The following is an 18313-nucleotide window of genomic DNA, read 5'->3' on the forward strand; positions in this document are numbered from 1 at the left end:
TTGAGAAGGATTGCATTAAACGTGTCAATTGCCCTGGGTCACGTTGACATTTTCCCAATATTAATTCTTCCAACCCATGAGCATGGAATACTTTTTCATCTCTTTATGTCTTCCTCAGTCTCTTTCAGACATGTTCTGTCATCTTTAGGGCAGAGATCCTTTACCTCTTTGGTTAGGTTTATTCCTAGGTAGCGCATGCTTTTGGGTGCAATTGTATGTGGGATTAAGGGGAGGGGCAATATCCTATGGACATGGGGGCATCATCAAAGAAGTACTGTTTTCAGTTGGGCAAAATGAACAAAGTATTCCTCGTACAAATAATGAAGCCACTTCTGCTCTTTGACGTGTCGCAGCCTTTGACTTAAGACTCACCAGTTTCCAGGGTATTTATATTTTATTTTATTTGAAGTTTTTCATTTTTTTTAATTTATTTTTTATTGGTGTTCAATTTACCAACATGCAGAATAACCCCCAGTGCCCGTCACCCATTCACTCCCACCCCCGCCCTCCTCCCCTTCCACCACCCCTAGTTCGTTTCCCAGAGTTAGCAGTCTTTACGTTCTGTCTCCCTTTCTGATATTTCCCACACATTTCTTCTCCCTTCCCTTATATTCCCTTTCACTATTATTTATATTCCCCAAATGAATGAGAACATATAATGTTTGTCCTTCTCCGACTGACTTACTTCACTCAGCATAATACCCTCCAGTTCCATCCACGTTGAAGCAAATGGTGGGTATTTGTCATTTCTAATAGCTGAGGAATATTCCATTGTATACATAAACCACATCTTCTTTATCCATTCATCTTTCGTTGGACACCGAGGCTCCTTCCACAGTTTGGCTATCGTGGGCATTGCTGCTATAAACATCGGGGTGCAGGTGTCCCGGCGTTTCATTGCATCTGAATCTTTGGGGTAAATCCCCAACAGTGTAATTGCTGGGTCGTAGGGCAGGTCTATTTTTAACTCTTTGAGGAACCTCCACACAGTTTCCAAGAGTGGCTGCACCAGTTCACATTCCCACCAACAGTGTAAGAGGGTTCCCTTTTCTCCGCATCCTCTCCAACATTTGTTGTTTCCTGCCTTGTTAATTTTCCCCATTCTCACTGGTGTGAGGTGGTATCTCATTGTGGTTTTGATTTGTATTTCCCTGATGGCAAGTGATGCAGAGCATTTTCTCATATGCATGTTGGCCATGTCTATGTCTTCCTCTGTGAGATTTCTCTTCATGTCTTTTGCCCATTTCATGATTGGATTGTTTGTTTCTTTGGTGTTGAGTTTAATAAGTTCTTTATAGATCTTGGAAACTAGCCCTTTATCTGATACGTCATTTGCAAATATCTTCTCCCATTCTGTAGGTTGTCTTTCAGTTTTGTTGACTGTATCCTTTGCTGTGCAAAAGCTTCTTATCTTGATGAAGTCCCAATAGTTCATTTTTGCTTTTGTTTCTTTTGCCTTCGTGGATGTATCTTGCAAGAAGTTACTGTGGCCGAGTTCAAAAAGGGTGTTGCCTGTGTTCTTCTCTAGGATTTTGATGGAATCTTGTCTCACATTTAGATCTTTCATCCATTTTGAGTTTATCTTTGTGTATGGTGAAAGAGAGTGGTCTAGTTTCATTCTTCTGCATGTGGATGTCCAATTTTCCCAGCACCATTTATTGAAGAGACTGTCTTTCTTCCAATGGATAGTCTTTCCTCCTTTATCGAATATTAGTTGACCATAAAGTTCAGGGTCCACTTCTGGATTCTCTATTCTGTTCCACTGATCTATGTGTCTGTTTTTGTGCCAGTACCACACTGTCTTGATGACCACAGCTTTGTAGTACAACCTGAAATCTGGCATTGTGATGCCCCCAGATATGGTTTCTTTTTTAAAATTCCCCTGGCTATTCGGGGTCTTTTCTGATTCCACACAAATCTTAAGATGATTTGTTCCAACTCTCTGAAGAAAGTCCATGGTATTTTGATGGGGATTGTGTTAAACGTGTATATTGCCCTGGGTAACATTGACATTTTCACAATATTAATTCTGCCAATCCATGAGCATGGAATATTTTTCCATCTCTTTGTGTCTTCCTCAATTTCTTTCAGAAGTGTTCTATAGTTTTGAGGGTATAGATCCTTTACATCTTTGGTTAGGTTTATTCCTAGGTATCTTATGCTTTTGGGTGCAATTGTAAATGGGATTGACTCCTTAATTTCTCTTTCTTCAGTCTCATTGTTAGTGTATAGAAATGCCATTGATTTCTGGGCATTGATTTTGTATCCTGCCACGCTACCGAATTGCTGTATGAGTTCTAGCAATCTTGGGGTGGAGACTTTTGGGTTTTCTAGGTAGAGTATCATGTCATCGGCGAAGAGGGAGAGTTTGACTTCTTCTTTGCCAATTTGAATGCCTTTAATGTCTTTTTGTTGTCTGATTGCTGAGGCTAGGACTTCCAGTACTATGTTGAACAGCAGTGGTGAGAGTGGACATCCCTGTCTTGTTCCTGATCTTAGGGGAAAGGCTCCCAGTGCTTCCCCATTGAGAATGATATTTGCTGTGGGCTTTTCATAGATGGCTTTTAAGATGTCGAGGAATGTTCCCTCTATCCCTACACTCTGAAGAGTTTTGATCAGGAATGGATGCTGTATTTTGTCAAATGCTTTCTCTGCATCCAATGAGAGGATCATATGGTTCTTGGTTTTTCTCTTGCTGATATGATGAATCACATTGATTGTTTTACGGGTGTTGAACCAGCCTTGTGTCCCGGGGATAAATCCTACTTGGTCATGGTGAATAATTTTCTTAATGTATTGTTGGATCCTATTGGCCAGTATCTTGTTGAGAATTTTTGCATCCATGTTCATCAGGGATATTGGTCTGTATCAGACCAATGGGGTGGGGTCTTTGTCTGGTTTTGGAATTAAGGTGATGCTGGCCTCATAGAACGAATTTGGAAGTACTCCATCTCTTTCTATCTTTCCAAACAGCTTTAGGAGAATAGGTATGGTTTCTTCTTTAAATGTTTGACAAAATTCCCCAGGGAAGCCATCTGGCCCTGGACTCTTGTGTCTTGGGAGGTTTTTGATGACTGCTTCAATTTCCTCCTTGGTTATTGGCCTGTTAAGGTTTTCTATTTCTTCCTGTTCCAGTTTTGGTAGTTTGTGGCTTTCCAGGAATGCGTCCATTTCTCCTAGATTGCCTAATTTATTGGCATATAGCTGTTCATAATATGTTTTTAAAATCGTTTGTATTTCCTTGGTGTTGGTAGTGATCTCTCCTTTCTCATTCATGATTTTATTAATTTGAGTCTCCTCTGTCTTCTTTTTAATAAGGCTGGATAATGGTTTATCTATCTTATTAATTCTTTCAAAGAACCAACTCCTGGTTCTGTTGATCTGTTCCACAGTTCTTCTGGTCTCAATTTCGTTGAGTTCTGCTTGAATCTTTATTAACTCCCTTCTTCTCTTGGGTGTAGGATCTATTTGCTGTTTTTTCTCTAGCTCCTTTATGTGTAAGGTTAGCTTTTGTATTTGAGTTCTTTCCAGTTTTTGAATGGACGCTTGTATTGAGATGTATTTCCCCCTTAGGACTGCTTTTGCTGCATCCCAAAGATTTTGGATGGTTGTATCTTCATTCTCATTAGTTTCCATGAATGTTTTTAATTCTTCCTTAATTTCCTGGTTGACCCTTTCATCTTTTAGCAGGATGGTCCTTAACCTCCACGTGTTTGAGGTCCTTCCAAACTTCTTGTTGTGATTTAGTTCTAATTTCAAGGCATTATGGTCTGAGAATATGCAGGGGACAATCCCAATCTTTTGGTATCGGTTCAGACCTGATTTGTGACCCAGTATGTGGTCTATTCTGGAGAAAGTTCCATGTGCACTTGAGAAGAATGTGTATTCAGTTGAGTTTGGATGTAAAGTTCTGTAGATATCTGTGAAATCCATCTGGTCCAGTGTATCATTTAAAGCTCTCGTTTCTTTGGAGATGTTGTGCTTAGAAGACCTATCGAGTATAGAAAGAGCTAGATTGAAGTCACCAAGTATAAGTGTATTATTATCTAAGTATTTCTTCACTTTGGTTAACAATTGATTTATATATTTGGCAGCTCCCACATTCGGGGCATATATATTGAGGATTGTTAAGTCCTCTTGTTGAATAGATCCTTTAAGTATGATATAGTGTCCCTCTTCATCTCTCACTACAGTCTTCGGGGTAAATTTTAGTTTATCTGATATAAGGATGGCTACTCCTGCTTTCTTTTGAGGACCACTCGAATGGTGAATGGTTCTCCAACCTTTTATTTTCAGGCTGTAGGTTTCCTTCTGTCTAAAATGAGTCTCTTGTAGACAGCAAATAGATGGGTCCTGCTTTTTTATACAGTCTGAAACCCTGCGCCTTTTGATGGGGTCATTAAGCCTGTTCACGTTCAGAGTTACTATTGACAGATATGAGTTTAGTGTCATCATGATATCTATTCAGTCCTTGTTTTTGTCGATTGTTCCACTGAACTTCTTCTTAAAGGGGAATTTTAAGAGTCCCCCTTAAAATTTCTTGCAGAGCTGGTTTGGAGGTCACATATTCTTTTAGTTGCTGCCTGTCTTGGAAGCTCTTTATCTCTTCTTCCATTTTGAATGAGAGCCTTGCTGGATAAAGTATTCTTGGTTGCATGTTCTTCTCATTTAGGACCCTGAATATATCCTGCCAGCCCTTTCTGGCCTGCCAGGTCTCTGTGGAGAGGTCTGCTGTTACCCTAATACTCCTCCCCATAAAAGTCAGGGATTTCTTGTCTCTTGCTGCTTTAAGGATCTTCTCTTTATCTTTGGAATTTGCAAGCTTCACTATTAAATGTCGAGGTGTTGAACGGTTTTTATTGATTTTAGGGGGGGATCTCTCTATTTCCTGGATCTGAATGCCTGTTTCCCTTCCCAGGTTAGGAAAGTTTTCAGCTAGAATTTGTTCAAATACATATTCTGGCCCTCTGGCCCTTTCGGTGTCCTGGGAACCCCAATTAAACGTAGGTTTTTCTTTCTCAGGCTGTCGTTTATTTCCCTTAATCTATCCTCATGGTCTTTTAATTGTTTGTCTCTTTTTTCCTCAGTTTCCCTCTTTGCTATCAACTTGTCTTCTATGTCACTCACTCGTTCTTCCACCTCGTTAACCCTCGTCGTTAGGACTTCTAGTTTGGATTGCATCTCATTCAATTGATTTTTAATTTCTGCCTGATTAGCTCTAAATTCTACTGTCATGAAGTCTCTTGAGTCCTTTATGCTTTTCTCTAGAGCCACCAGTAGCTGTATAATAGTGCTTCTGAATTGGCTTTCTGACATTGAATTGTAATCCAGATTTTGTAACTCTGTGGGAAAGAGGACTGTTTCTGATTCTTTCTTTTGAGGTGAGGTTTTCCTTCTAGTCATTTTGCTCAGTGCAGAGTGGCCAAAAGCAAGTTGTACTTGATAGAAGCGCGAACTCTTCTCACTGTAGCATTCCAGGTGTTCTCTCTTTAATTCTCAGGCCGAATTCATAGATTTTCAGGATAATTTGAAGGTTTTCTAGGTAATTTGGTGGAGACAGGTGATTTGGAGACCCTACTCTTCCGCCATCTTGCCCCTCCCCCCCAGTTTCCAGGGTATTTAAATCCTGAGTAGCAACAACGGTGCTGGAAATGCAACTGTATCACTTGTACCCAGATCAGTGACCTGAAAGTTCCTCTTTCATGGCCTCGAGGCGACTGACGTCTCAGGCCCATGTGTACTGGCCTCTGTCCCATGACTGCTGTCCCCCACACGGGGGCTGTGGGGGCTGCGACCCAGACCTCCTGCTACCTCAGAGGCACCTGGGATCCTGAACCAGACCTATGCGGAATGCAAGGCAAGACCATTTATCTCTGAAGGAGTTTTGCCCATAGAACAAACGGGTGACCATATCTTTTTAGACATGAGCTGAGCTAACAAGCTGCTGTATTAGTGATTCAATCAGGACATTTGTCCAGTAGAGAATCTCAACAGTCTTTGAAAATATACCCTCATACCCTTAACTCAGTGGAACAACGGATCTAGTCTGAGGCCCGCCTGAAGCACACCATCGGCCCTGCCCAGCACCACAAAGATTTCCATTTATTTCTTAGGCGAGGGCAGCAAACATGGGCCCAGAAGTAGAAGAAATTGGACCCTGCTGAAAGGTGTCCCACCAGCCGGTCAGCGACCGCATGGCCAGGGAGGTGGGCCCCCCACCCTAGGGCAGAGGCCAAGCTCTTGAGCAGGACTTATTGACTACGAACCCTCATGGTCCTGGGCTGGCTCACTTTCCTTGGTCCATTTGGGTCTGGGCTGTGATGCTGTTCAGATGCTGGTGAGCCTTTTGTGGCTGAAACATGCTGAAATGTACTGCTTCTTCCGGAGCAAGCTGTCAGCTCGCTGAGCTGTAATGTCAGGCAGGGTGGTTGCTGTTGCGGGCAGAGCTTCTGTATCTCTCAGGCTTGGCCAATTTTCTGATCTTTCTTCCACCCACATTTCCTGCCAGTGTTCTCTCTGGAGGGGCCTGGTCACTGACACAAACATATTACTCTGATCCCAAATAATCCCAACCTTTTGAGCTTCCAGGAATGACTCTATAGGATCCACCAGGGCACAGGATCTCCCCCATCTGAGTCTCAGTATGTCAGGAAGTGGAAACACATGGCGTGGGGCCCAAGGCGGGGCTGGACCTCATTAGGCAGAAATCAGAGCACTCAGGACGGCCACCCCCTGGAGGATCTCAGATGCCTCCGTGCTCTGGAACTTTCACCCTGGAAAGATAATTGAGGGAAAAGATAAACCACAGGCTGGGCTGGAGGAAGTTGGTCTGGGAAGCAGCTCAGGTTGTGATACACATTTCTGAGCCGAGCCACTCTCCTGTCTGCTAGAAAAAGACACTGCATTTCTTATTAAAGTGTCATTTCCATCATGTTGGCCTTGAATGTCATAATAAGATTATTAATTTTTTTTTTTTACTTTAAGAGAATTGTAGGGTTAGATGCAGTTGTAAAAACCTGTACAGAGATCCCACGAGCCCTTTATCTGGCTTTCCTCAATGGTAACATCTTGCACAACCAGAGGACAATCCCAACTTGGATGTCACATCTGATAAAGACACAGAACATTCCATCGCCAGGGTCCCTCCTGCTGCCTTATTCTAGCACAGGCTTCTCCCTCCTCCTCCAGACTCAGCTGTCCAGCCCTATAACGTTGCCACTTCAAGAGTGATCCTACAGGACGTACCCTGAGCTTGGCCCTTGCAGGCAGCAGAATTCCCTGAGACCCACCCTGGTGCTGCACACACAGAGAGCCTGTTCCTCCTCAGTGCTGCGTAGTATTCCGCAGACAAAGGCCCTACGGTTTAGCTGTTCCATCGGTGACGGCTATGGGGAGGTTTCCCTGCTTCGGGGTATCACAATAAAGCTAGGGGCATTCATGCACAGGGCTTTGTGTGAACACTGGTCTCCATTTCTCTGGGATAAATGTATCGTTTCTGGTGCCATTCCCAGATCCTAAGTTTTCATGTTTCATTTTATAAGAAATTGCCTAAGTACTTTGCAGAGGGGCTGTGCCACTTTACATTCCCACCAGCAGTGAATGAGAGACCTGGTCTCTGCATCCGCACCCTGTGTAGAGTCACTGCTCTTCCCTGAGCCACTGTTATGGGTGTGGGGTGATGCCTCACCATGGTCTCACTCTGCATCTCCCTGGCGGCTGCTGAGGCTTCTCCCAAGTTTCTGGGCGTTCTCTTCAGTGAACTGTCCAATCATGTTTTGGTCTTTCTTTCTTTCTTCTTCTTTTTTTTTTTTTTTAAAGATTTTATTTGTTCATGAAAGACACAGAGAGAGAGGCAGAGACCTAGGCAGAGGGAGAAGCAGGTTCCATGCAGGGAGCCCAATGTGGGACTCGATCCTGAGACCAAGGATCACACCCTGAGCCAGGGGCAGGTGTTCAACTGCTGAGCCACCCAGGTGTCCCTTGGTCTGTTTTCTAATTGGATTTCTTGTAATTTATTATGGAGTTCTGAGAGTTCTTTATATATGCTAGATACTAGTCCTCTGTTGACTGCGGTTTGCAATCTATGGTCGTTTGCCCTTTAAACAGGGTAGCGTAGAAAGCAAAGCTTCTGGTTTTGATCTTGTGAATTGTGCTGATGTGTTTCTTTGGCTCTTTTTTCAAGAATGTTATGGCTTTATGTTTTTCATTTAAGACCCTGATCCACTTTGAGTTAATTTTTGTAGAAGATGTGAATTGCAGGTTGAAGCACTATTTTTCTCTTTTTTTTCCTTGCTTCTGACTGTCCAATTGCACCAGCACCGCTGTTGAGAAAGCTGTTCTTCCTCCGCTGAATTATCTTGCACTCCCGTCAAAAACTGGTTGGGCCTGTTTGCGTGGCTCTATTTCTGGATTCTCTGTTCTGTCCCTGTGATCTCTGTGTCTGTCGCTCTGGCCCACCGCACCGTCCTGACCATTGCCGCTACCTGGCACAGCCATCCCTCTCCGCTGACTCAGCATCCAAGAAACCAGCAACCCGTGAGGATTATGCACTTTGGCACCCACAGCCTTAGGAGCAAAACCTGGGCCTGCTGAGGTCATTCGAAGGTCAGCCCACATTCCTGAAATTCGACAACCAAGTTTCCTTGCTCCTTGCCCGACCTCGGGGCCAGGAAGATGGTGCAAACGACAAGCAGTAAGGTGAAGCTGCCAGAGTCAGCACAGATGTCCGGAAAATGGCCGAGCTCTGCTTGCTGCACAGAAAGCCTCCCTAGGGCCTCTACCTTTCTGAGGCCGAAGGCCAGTATTTTAGTGCCATTCAGCCAGTTTGGCACGTAGACGATCCACAACAGAGGGAGACATCGGGGAGAAGGTGGTCAGCCGGGGACAGGGGTCCCCAGTCTACAAATCTGGTCCAGTAAATCCTCACACTGGGCGGTGAGTGGTGACACGGCTTGGGCCTGGCACAGCCACCACGCCTGCTGTAATTAGGGCCCTTTCTGTTCCACTCAAGAAAGACGTAGGAGATGCCAGGAGGGGAGAGTGGGGTCTGGCAGGGAAGCTCTAGCCTCTGCTCTTCCTCTCCCCTTGGCTCCCCCTTCAAAGTTCCTGCCTCACCCCTTGACTTCATGATGTGAGATGAGCTCCTCAGCACCCATCCCTGAGGCAGCACCCCGAGGGCACCCCGAGGGCAGCCAGTTCACTAGAATCTACCAGGGTAGACACTTACTTCCCAGCCACTGGGGGATGGGGCCAGTCCTTTGCTAAAGGTGTGGCGCACAGACACCCGTGTGGTTTCACGGGGAGGCCCAGTCATGCTCCTGTATTGTTTTAAGATGTATTTATTTTAGAGAGAGAGAGAGTGCGTGGGCCAGGGAAAGGGATGCAGGGGGAGGGAGAAGCAGGCTCCCCCCTGAGCTCAGAGCCCAACTGTTTGGGGCTGGATCCCACAGCCCTGGGATTATGATCTGAGATGAGACCAAGAGTCAGGTGCTTAACCGCCTGAGCCACCTAGGTGCCCCTTAAACTGCCATTTCAAGGGGCAAAAAAGAATTCACTTTTGGTTATTACCTGATCTTTTTCAGAGTGAAAGAACTCAGATGATTCATTTCTTCTGTAGTTTTTGTGATAATCAACGGGTCCTAACATGCAAACGTTCGTTCTATGAAAGCCTCTCTACAGGAGGATCTGTGCAGAGTGAAAAAATAGAAAGTCTGTGAAGTTTTTGTGTTACTTTTGTCACCCAAGTGCAATTCCTCAAAAAGCTGAAATTAATTAAAACGACAGGGCCCTTGTCTGCAAATGGCTGCAGCTATTCAAAGGTATGTGTGATGGGTTCCATACCTGGGGGTGACATCCAGATGCCGACCCCAGGGCCTACGGATGGGACCTCACTCTGCAGATTATCACATCAAGATGAGATCCCGTGGGTGGGCTCCAACCCCGGGAAACCGCGTCCTTTTAAAACACATAGAGGTATGTGCTCGGGGTCACGCCAGGGAAACCAGAGCTGCGGGGTCCCTGGTTGAGGCGTTGGGGCGGGGGGCGGGGGGCGGCCTGGAGCAGACCCGGCCTCCCACACCCCTACCCCCACCCCTGCGCCCTCAGAGGCCACGAGGCCAAGCGGCACCGCGTCTCGGATCCGGGCCCCCCCCACCGTGACACAGTACATTCATGTTCCGGAGGTTTTGTTGCCGCCGCCCCAGCAGACAAATGCAGCATTTTGCTTATTATTTTGGGAAATAACTGTGGTTTGAAAGACTCTTTAGCTAAAGCAGAAACTTCTCCGGAAGGAAGCCAGCTGACAGCGTAGTTCAGTCTTGAGGAATTCAACTTCCTTGGCTCCCCCTACGAGATAATTTGGTTCGAGTAAATAAATTATGTCTTCATAGTAACGCAGAAGTCCTGGTTTATATCCATCGTGTCTCAAATGCTACTCTAGCACACATCTAAATAAAAAGGGATTAACAATAATATTTCAACCTTGCCGGAGCTCAGTCTGCCCGGAAGGAATGAATCAAGCCCAACAACAACGCTCCGTCTTGTGAAGTTATCACAGGCAGACGTAAATATAATCCCGAGAGCAGAGGACATTTATCTCTGAAGACTGTCTGCTCGAACATTTCCGTCTGGTTCTTTCCACCTCTAATGTAGTATGTGTTTGCAAATCACATCTGAATAGTTCTCTTGAATTTAATTAGCTTTTCTTGTGGTGTCCATGGAAGGGAAAAATTCCAAAATATACTTGGGCATGGAGAAAAGTTTAGGAAAAAAACAAGAACCATCACAACTAATCACACCCGTAGCTGTGACTCTAGAGTGTTGTCATCTTGCCGTTGAATGAGTCAACAGAGACTTTTTGTTTATTTTCTTATTTTTTTTAAGTAAGCTCTGCACTCAGTGTGAGGCTCGAACCCACAACCGTGAGATCAAGAGTCACTCCGTCAATCAAGCTAGGCCGGTGCCCCCGAAGCTTTTCATTTGGAAATCATCTCAGACGTATAAGAAAAATTACAAAAAAAAAAAAAATTACAAGAATAGTTCACTGGAGCGCTCCTGTACATCTACTTGGAATCATGTATGAACATCCTGCCCTGGTTATTTTGCCTCTTTCTACCCGTATCCACATTCCGGTAGCTTCTTTTTTTGCCAGTAATTGATGGCTACATATTTACTGGGCAGTCGGTTCTGTAGAAAACACTGTGAGAAGAGGGGGAGACACAGCTCACGGGCTGCCCAGCAGGAATGCTGAGTCACTTCAGTCAAATCCAGGACAAATCTCCTGCTTCCAGACCGAGTGGATCTTGGGAGTTACAGGGGAGCACGTTCTTCCCAGGACACCTCATTTTATTCATTTATTTATTTAAAAAGATTTTATTTATTTATCTGGGACAGAGAGGGTGGGGGTGGGGACAGAGAGAGAAGCAGACGCCCCGCTGAGCACAGAGCCCACATGGGGCTCAATCCCAGGACCCCGAGATCAGGACCTGAGCTGAAGGCACATGCTTCACCAACTGGGCCTCCCAGGCGCCCCCTAATTTTATTCTTTACTCTCCCTTAAAAAGATTTTATTCTTAAGTGATCTCTACACCTAATGTGGGGCTTGAACTCACAGCCGTGAGATCCAAAGTCACGTGTTCCACCAACCCCGCCAGCCGGGCACCCCAAGACCTCACTGTAATCCAGCATCTGCATCCTGAGTGGCCCCTCACAGCCTCGTCCTGCAGATCCGTTGCTCAGAACTTTGCCCCCAGTTCTGAGATGTGCATTTTCCAAGTTCAGGAACACTGTGTCTTCTTGGTGGACACAGACATCAGTGGACCCCCACCCGCAGCCCCTGGAGCTGTGCCCGCTGCATCTCTTGGTGAACAAATGAAAACCCAGGTTGAGTGATTATATGTGAAGCCCGTGAGGAGCACCACACATTTAGGCACCGGGAGAGCCTCCTTTACCGGGGAGGACACTGAGGCTCAGGAGTGAAGTCACTACCCAAGCCCCCCACCCCCCGCCACTGGCCTCTGACCCTCACTCAGCAGGTGCTCCCCCACCAGTCCTGTCTGCCTCTCTGGGGGGCCCAAACTTTCCGTGTGCTCAGGCTGAGTGGATATTTCCTTAAGCAAACCAAACCCTTCATAACCCGTTTTCTTCTCAAGGATTCAAGTATTGAGTGTTCATGAGCCCAGAAAGCTGGGTTTACAGAACCCAGTTATGACCACAAAAAGTCCTGGGTGGGAGAAGGGAGCTGAGCAAACTTCCCGGACAGGTTTCTGTGACATTTGTAGGCGGTCCGTATTAAGGAAAATCAGGTCTTCTAAGTATCTCCTAAGCTCGCCCGCAAACTGGCAAAGTTAAGGGAAGAAGTAGGAAGAAAATCCACCCTTTTGATGGCTCCCTGTGTCCTAACTGTCACTGACTCGCAGGACGCACACACAAACCTCCCTGAAAGCAGGGGCCACGGGCGCCGGCGTGCCAGCCTCCTCGGCAGACCCACGTCCACAGTCACGAGGACCCCGATGTGGAAAGTGAGTGTGGATCCTCCGCGGTCACACCAAACGCCCAGTGTCCCTCCTGGCCGGCGAGTGCTAAGGAATTAACACTTCTTTGTAAAAAAGGACCAAACCCGCTGGGGCAGACTATAGCTTGAGGCCAGGGTGTTTCTGACCTTCTGGATGTTCCTGCCTTACGTAACCAAATTCATAAAGGTGAATCCACAGGAAAATATGCAGGAAAAGCTGCTCTGGCATCTCTCACTTGCATCGAAATTTCAGTGGCCTGGCCATCCCTGCAAAGCAGAGTGTCCCCGGGGTGGGGTGGGGTGGGGTGGGGTGGCAACGGGGCTCGCACATCAGGAAGAATTAAGAATTAAGAATTTGGGGGCAAAGTCCTTCTGCTCAGCGAGAAGCACCGCTGGGGTGCGGCTCTCCCCGTGGGTGGATCAATGCAGCCGAGGCACCCTGCGGTCACCACGCAGGGTGGGGGGTGCGAGAGGAGTGCAGAGGGGGGCAGCCCCACCGCATGTCGCTGCACTGACTCACCTGGAAAAGACAAAGAACAATGTGATTTGTAGGTGGTTCTGATAGCTCCAGGCATCCAACTCTTCCAGTTTATGATACAAATCTTAATCATTAATGGCTAAGATGAAAAACAGCTGCCCCGAAGTTAGGAAATTCAAATGGGTTGTTTCCTGAGATCATATCATACAAAAGGGGTCTGTCCTGCGAGGTCCGGCCCAGCCTGCTCCAATGCCGACCACCGTCCTGGTTCTCTCCTGTTCTGGGCCAGCTGGTCAGGGTGCAGGAAGCTCCCACACCCAATGTGGGGTTTGAACTTGTGGGGTTCGAACTTGTGACCCTGAGACCAAGAGTCGCTCAGTTGCTGACTGAGTGAGCCAGCATCTCAGCAAGATTACATTCTTAATAAAGAGGATGACCTCCAATCATGATGATATTCTTCTGAGAAAATGCTAAATTCCTAAAGTCCTGTTTTATGATTTCTAGAAACCTGCTTCTAGGGAATCAGGATCAGTATGCACTTGGCACCACGTTGGAAGGCAGCCTCACTGCCCTGTTCACTGGACGCCACCAGCTCCAGGAGGAGGGGCAGGAACGTCCTCTCTCCACCGTCTCCACTCACCGTGCAGGATGCTCAGCCTATTGAGCATAAATGTTGGTCGAATACTTGCTTGTTCATCTTATGAAAATGATCTCTTGAGTCAACCCTTAACTTGCTCCATGTATTTTAGAAATAAACTCGATTTATATGCTTTTCAAGATTCTCATGATAAAGAAGTTGGATGTGACTCAGCAACTTTGTGATAGAAAGCCACCTGTTCTATCCAATTCTCTGGCAATCCAGGGTGTGAAATGAGATGTGAAATGTGGTTAAAACCACAGAGCTGCACGCTGCCCACCTTCCTCCAATCGAGAGAAGAGGTTCCGTATTTTGGGCCTGGTTCCCTGGAATCCTTGGTTTCATGAATAGGGCTCATTCATTTTATGGATTTAGGTATTCTGGTATCAAAATCAATAAGGCCTGGCATGTGGTTGTTTTGTCTTTCTGAATTAGAGATGTTGCTGCCCGGTTTTGACGTCAACACATCACTTAGTCCTGCAGAAGCACACCTGGAAGCTCTCTCTGTCTCTGCAGTCTGGGACCGTTCAAAGGACATTTTGAACTCAAGTGTCTCGGAACAGTTTGATCCTACGTCCCCTGTGGGACCATCTGAGCCAAGATGCCTTGGAAAGGACAGTCTTCACACAGGGCTTGCAGCTTTGGTCCGACGAGTCAGCTCGTCGGAGCATTGAGGGCTGTTTTCATGTTCCAAATATTTTATAGTTCATTTAATTCCCCTAACTTTTGCTTTCTCATTTTTATTCTGTGCATTTCTTGTACTTTCTTCCATCATATTTAGCTATATATTAGCTGAGAATTTATCCACTGTTATAAGGTTCCTCTCAGGTTATTTTTAGCTGATTTAATTAAATTGCATTTCATCTTACAAATTCCTTCCTTCTAGCTTTACTTAGTGTACGCGTGCATGCATGCACGTGTATACATATGTGTGCATGCGTGTGCATGAGTATGTACGAATGTGCGTGTACACGCGTGTGTGCATGTGTGTATGTGTGTGCATGTGCATTTGTGCACGTCCACATTTTTCTGATGATTTCAGTTGAAGACACATTTACTTCACTTTCATTGGCTGCTACTCCATAACATGCCCTATTTTCCTCTGAGCGCTAAGTTAGTGGTATACATTGTCCTTTGTTTTAACTCTATAATCTAGAAATAATATCATTGACCTCACGGTGTGAATGAATACAAATGCACAGAATCATCTTTCTTCTGAAATTTTGTATTGAGCCTTTCCATTATTTCATGTTACAAAGATAGTAAGGGGCACCTGTGCTTTTTTTTTTTTAATAGATTCTTTCTCTTCAAAGTTCAAATATGGATGCCATATTTCCTATTCTGTAACAATTCTGTTTTTCCTATCATTTGCCCAGTTTTCTACTGGCATATACATTTAAGTAGTTTCTCATAACTTAAATAGTAATTAGTAAATAACCGTTAAAAAATTTTAACTACTTGGAAGTGACTTGATTTTTGGGAGGAGGGAAGGCATTTGGATGTCAGTAAGATATTTCTTTAGTTACTTTATTAGGATTGGTTCTTGTTTTAATAGATTGGAATCCACGGAATCCATTTCTTCCCTGGGATACAATCACTCTTTAAATATATAGATCTATATCTTTAGTTCAGGAAAGTTTTCGTAAATTATATCTTTAAATATTTTTCTTTTCTGCTCAAACTTCCTTCTCTGTGAGGGAGAGGCAGACACTAGTTACACACGCCCTTTCTTTGACTTCTTTTTTGTCTGACTTCTATGTGTATGATTTCCCCTAAAATCAATTTTAACTTTTTGTTTCTTAGATCCTATTTTGTGGAGTATTCTCAAACTTGCCATCCATATCCTCCACTCTCCGTTTTGTGACTCGGTTATGTTTTCCTTTTGCTCAGCCTGTGTTTCTGGCATCTGTTCCCGTTCTTTCCTCGACTCTGTCAATTCCCCTTTGTGCTCCCAAACACTCTTTAGCTCTGACATCTTGGCTCTGTACTCTTATTTCAGAGAAGTGACTTCTCTGTGCATTTAGTCTTGTGTGTGGAGAACATCATGCCTATGCTCTGACCTGTGTGTGGCAATCCTTTTTAGGCCTGGTCCTCCTCACGGTCATCTTTAACGACTGCTTCTTGGGTAGCATGACACATCATCCCATGATGATTTAAGTTTGTTATGAGTGCCCACTTCTGCACGAAGGGGTCCATCCCACAGTGGCCAGGGAGCACGCCCATGACACTGGGTTTTGTGACTGTGGCTGGTCTGGGCTCCACAGAGTCTCTCTGGATCTCAGGGAACCCCCTGAGAACACACTGGAGCCCCATGCTCACCTGTCTTTTCACTGTGTGGCTACCCCAGCATGTGTGTCTGTGTGGCTCCAGGTCTGTGGGCCACCAACAGCCTTTCTCTGGCTACCACATCAACAGATGGTTTCTTCAACAGATGGCTTCCCATCAGCCCTGTGTCCTCAACACTTGTGTTCCAAGGGGTTCTTTTAGCTGTTCTGTGTTGTATTCTCTTTTCTTCCAAACCAGGGGCCTTTGTGTGCTGTTGAGATTGGAGAACTCTGTGTGCTCTTGGAAATGGCAGGGTCCTCTCTCCTTTTGGTCTAATTTTCTCTGCAGTGGCCACCACTTGGGGGCTTCTTGGTCATGTTCTGGGGCATGGATATTTCCTGGTGTCTGGGAAGATGGAATTCCCACTTCTGTTTCTCAGTATTTTTGTGGATCCCAGCTGTAATCAGAGGTAAGGGAGCACAGAGATATTTCTGCCACCATTATAAGCTGGAAGTCATGTGACACCTTTTCCATTATTAAGTAGTTCTTTAGTTCTGGCCAGAGCACACCTGCCTACCAGCTTACCTCCCCAGAGGAAATATTTATGCAAATCAACCTCATGATTTAGAACAGCAACCAGTTCATACCTTCCTTAGAACTTAAAAAAACATTCTTGCTACAAAGAAGAGTGATAAAAATAATTTCTCATTTGCTTACCCCAGTGGCTTGTTAGGCAGAAATACCCGCTGAGGAATGACCTTTTGCCCTGGCCTCTCGCATATCACAGAATTGCTGCTCTGGAAGAGGAAGCTGTAGGCTGTCAGACAAAGCATGAATCTTTGACAGAAGCTCATCCAGCAGATCAGAAACGTCATCCAGGTAGTAATTCTGAAGCAAAGAAAATCAGATTAGTGAATGCCTTCAAGAAACTGGTTTTTTTTTTTTCTTTTCCCCTCATTTTCTGAAGTATTTTATGATACTGACTTTAGATGGCATTGTGCTTTGTTAGAAAGCTAACTGGATCCTGGAGTCAGAGGCCTGGGTGCTGGGCCGGAATTCTAAGCTCTCTGTTCCCTGATGCCCCAGGCACATACAGGTGTGCACACTAGTCCCTGACTCCCCAGGTCACACGCAGATGAATGTTGGGGTTCAGAATGCCCATATGAGGACTGTACCGTGGATTTAAAGGCAATGAGGGATGGTAAAATATATGATAAAGAGTGAAGCCCTATAAAAATGCCCAAGATCACAATCGCACATGATTGGCTTTGGACCTGTACTGAGTGATGCCCAAGTATCAGTCACGGAGGAGTAGCCTGGCCTTCAGTGTGCTGCGGTCTGCTTTGATTTGCTTACATTCATGTTGGGGTGACTAGGCTCAGACCCTGTGCTAAGTCCTCATGTTTGGGGAGAAGTTTGGCCCTGGTGGCAGAAACCGAAAGCAAATGGTTGCTCTGCAGGGACAGAGTGTGGGGCGGGGGGTGGGTCTGTGTTAGCAGAGGCCAGAGTCCTAAACCCCATTTCTAACCTTACAGGGTCATCCAAGGGTATCATGAGCTAATGGAAGAGACTGTGCTTCTAATCTGCTAAGTGCTTTAGAATTTCAACTGGAAAAGCCACGGCTTTGCAACAACACTTGGCAAAGAAGCACAATCACACTTAAATAACCAGAAGCAACGCTGTGCAAGGAAAGCATCATCTGGATGAGCCATCGTGCTTGCCGGCCCAAGACCCACAGCTTACATGACTCTCGACCATCTCGGCCTCTTCCTGCTGTGGCCTTTCCAGTCCCAGCCAGGCCAGGGCCTCTGTCCGCACATAGGCAGTCACGTCTGCCAGTCTCACAACAGACTGGCTTTGAAAAGATTTCCTTCTTTGAGCAAGAGTCGTGAAGGAACCTCTCAGCTGGGGAGAATAAAAAAAAAAAAAAAAAGAAAAGAAAAAAAAACAGACAAATTTCATGTTATCAACCAAAACATGGCTTTCCTAATATGATAGACTATAAAATGGAGATTATAGCTGATGATGCTATTCTATCACCTTTTAATAAGATGGTAACTGCTTAGCAAAAAAGTCAGGAAATATCTCTCATGCGTTGAACTAAATTGCAACAAGATGAATTCAGTAATGAAAATGGATCTTATGGGCACCCGGGGGGCTCAGTCGGTTAGGCTTCTGCCTTCAGCTCAGATCATGATCCGAGGCTTCTGGGATCGAACCGCACGCCAGGCTCCCTGCTCCGTGGGGAGCCTGCTTCTTCCTCTCCCTTTTCCTTGTGATCTCTCTCACTCTCAATCTCTCTCAAATAAATAAATAAAATCTTTAAAAAAAAAAAAGAAAGCAAAAGCATTTTTCTATAAAGGGTGTTTTCAGTGTCTAACAGTTGAGGACAAAGATGGTCAACAGGGTGGACATCTCCACA

At 45.4% G+C, this 18313-nt stretch overlaps 1 protein-coding gene across 1 annotated transcript in view; it reads right to left on the reverse strand.

Annotated features, from left to right (window-relative positions):
* Nucleotides 1–11146: 11146 nt before the first annotated feature.
* PKD1L1 (polycystin 1 like 1, transient receptor potential channel interacting) overlaps nucleotides 11147–18313 on the reverse strand; it is a 79952-nt gene continuing 72785 nt past the window's right edge. Inside the window, exons 57-59 of the mRNA XM_077848511.1 lie at nucleotides 17635–17796; nucleotides 16609–16779; nucleotides 11147–13031 (exon numbers count right to left, since the gene is read on the reverse strand). Of these exons, the coding sequence (XP_077704637.1) occupies nucleotides 16621–16779; nucleotides 17635–17796 (321 nt within the window). The 3' untranslated portion in view covers nucleotides 11147–13031; nucleotides 16609–16620. The remainder of the gene's footprint in view (nucleotides 13032–16608; nucleotides 16780–17634; nucleotides 17797–18313) is intronic.

The sequence above is a fragment of the Canis aureus genome, chromosome 15 (genome assembly GCF_053574225.1).
Source record: "Canis aureus isolate CA01 chromosome 15, VMU_Caureus_v.1.0, whole genome shotgun sequence".
In the NCBI taxonomy this organism is placed as follows: Eukaryota; Metazoa; Chordata; class Mammalia; order Carnivora; family Canidae; genus Canis; species Canis aureus.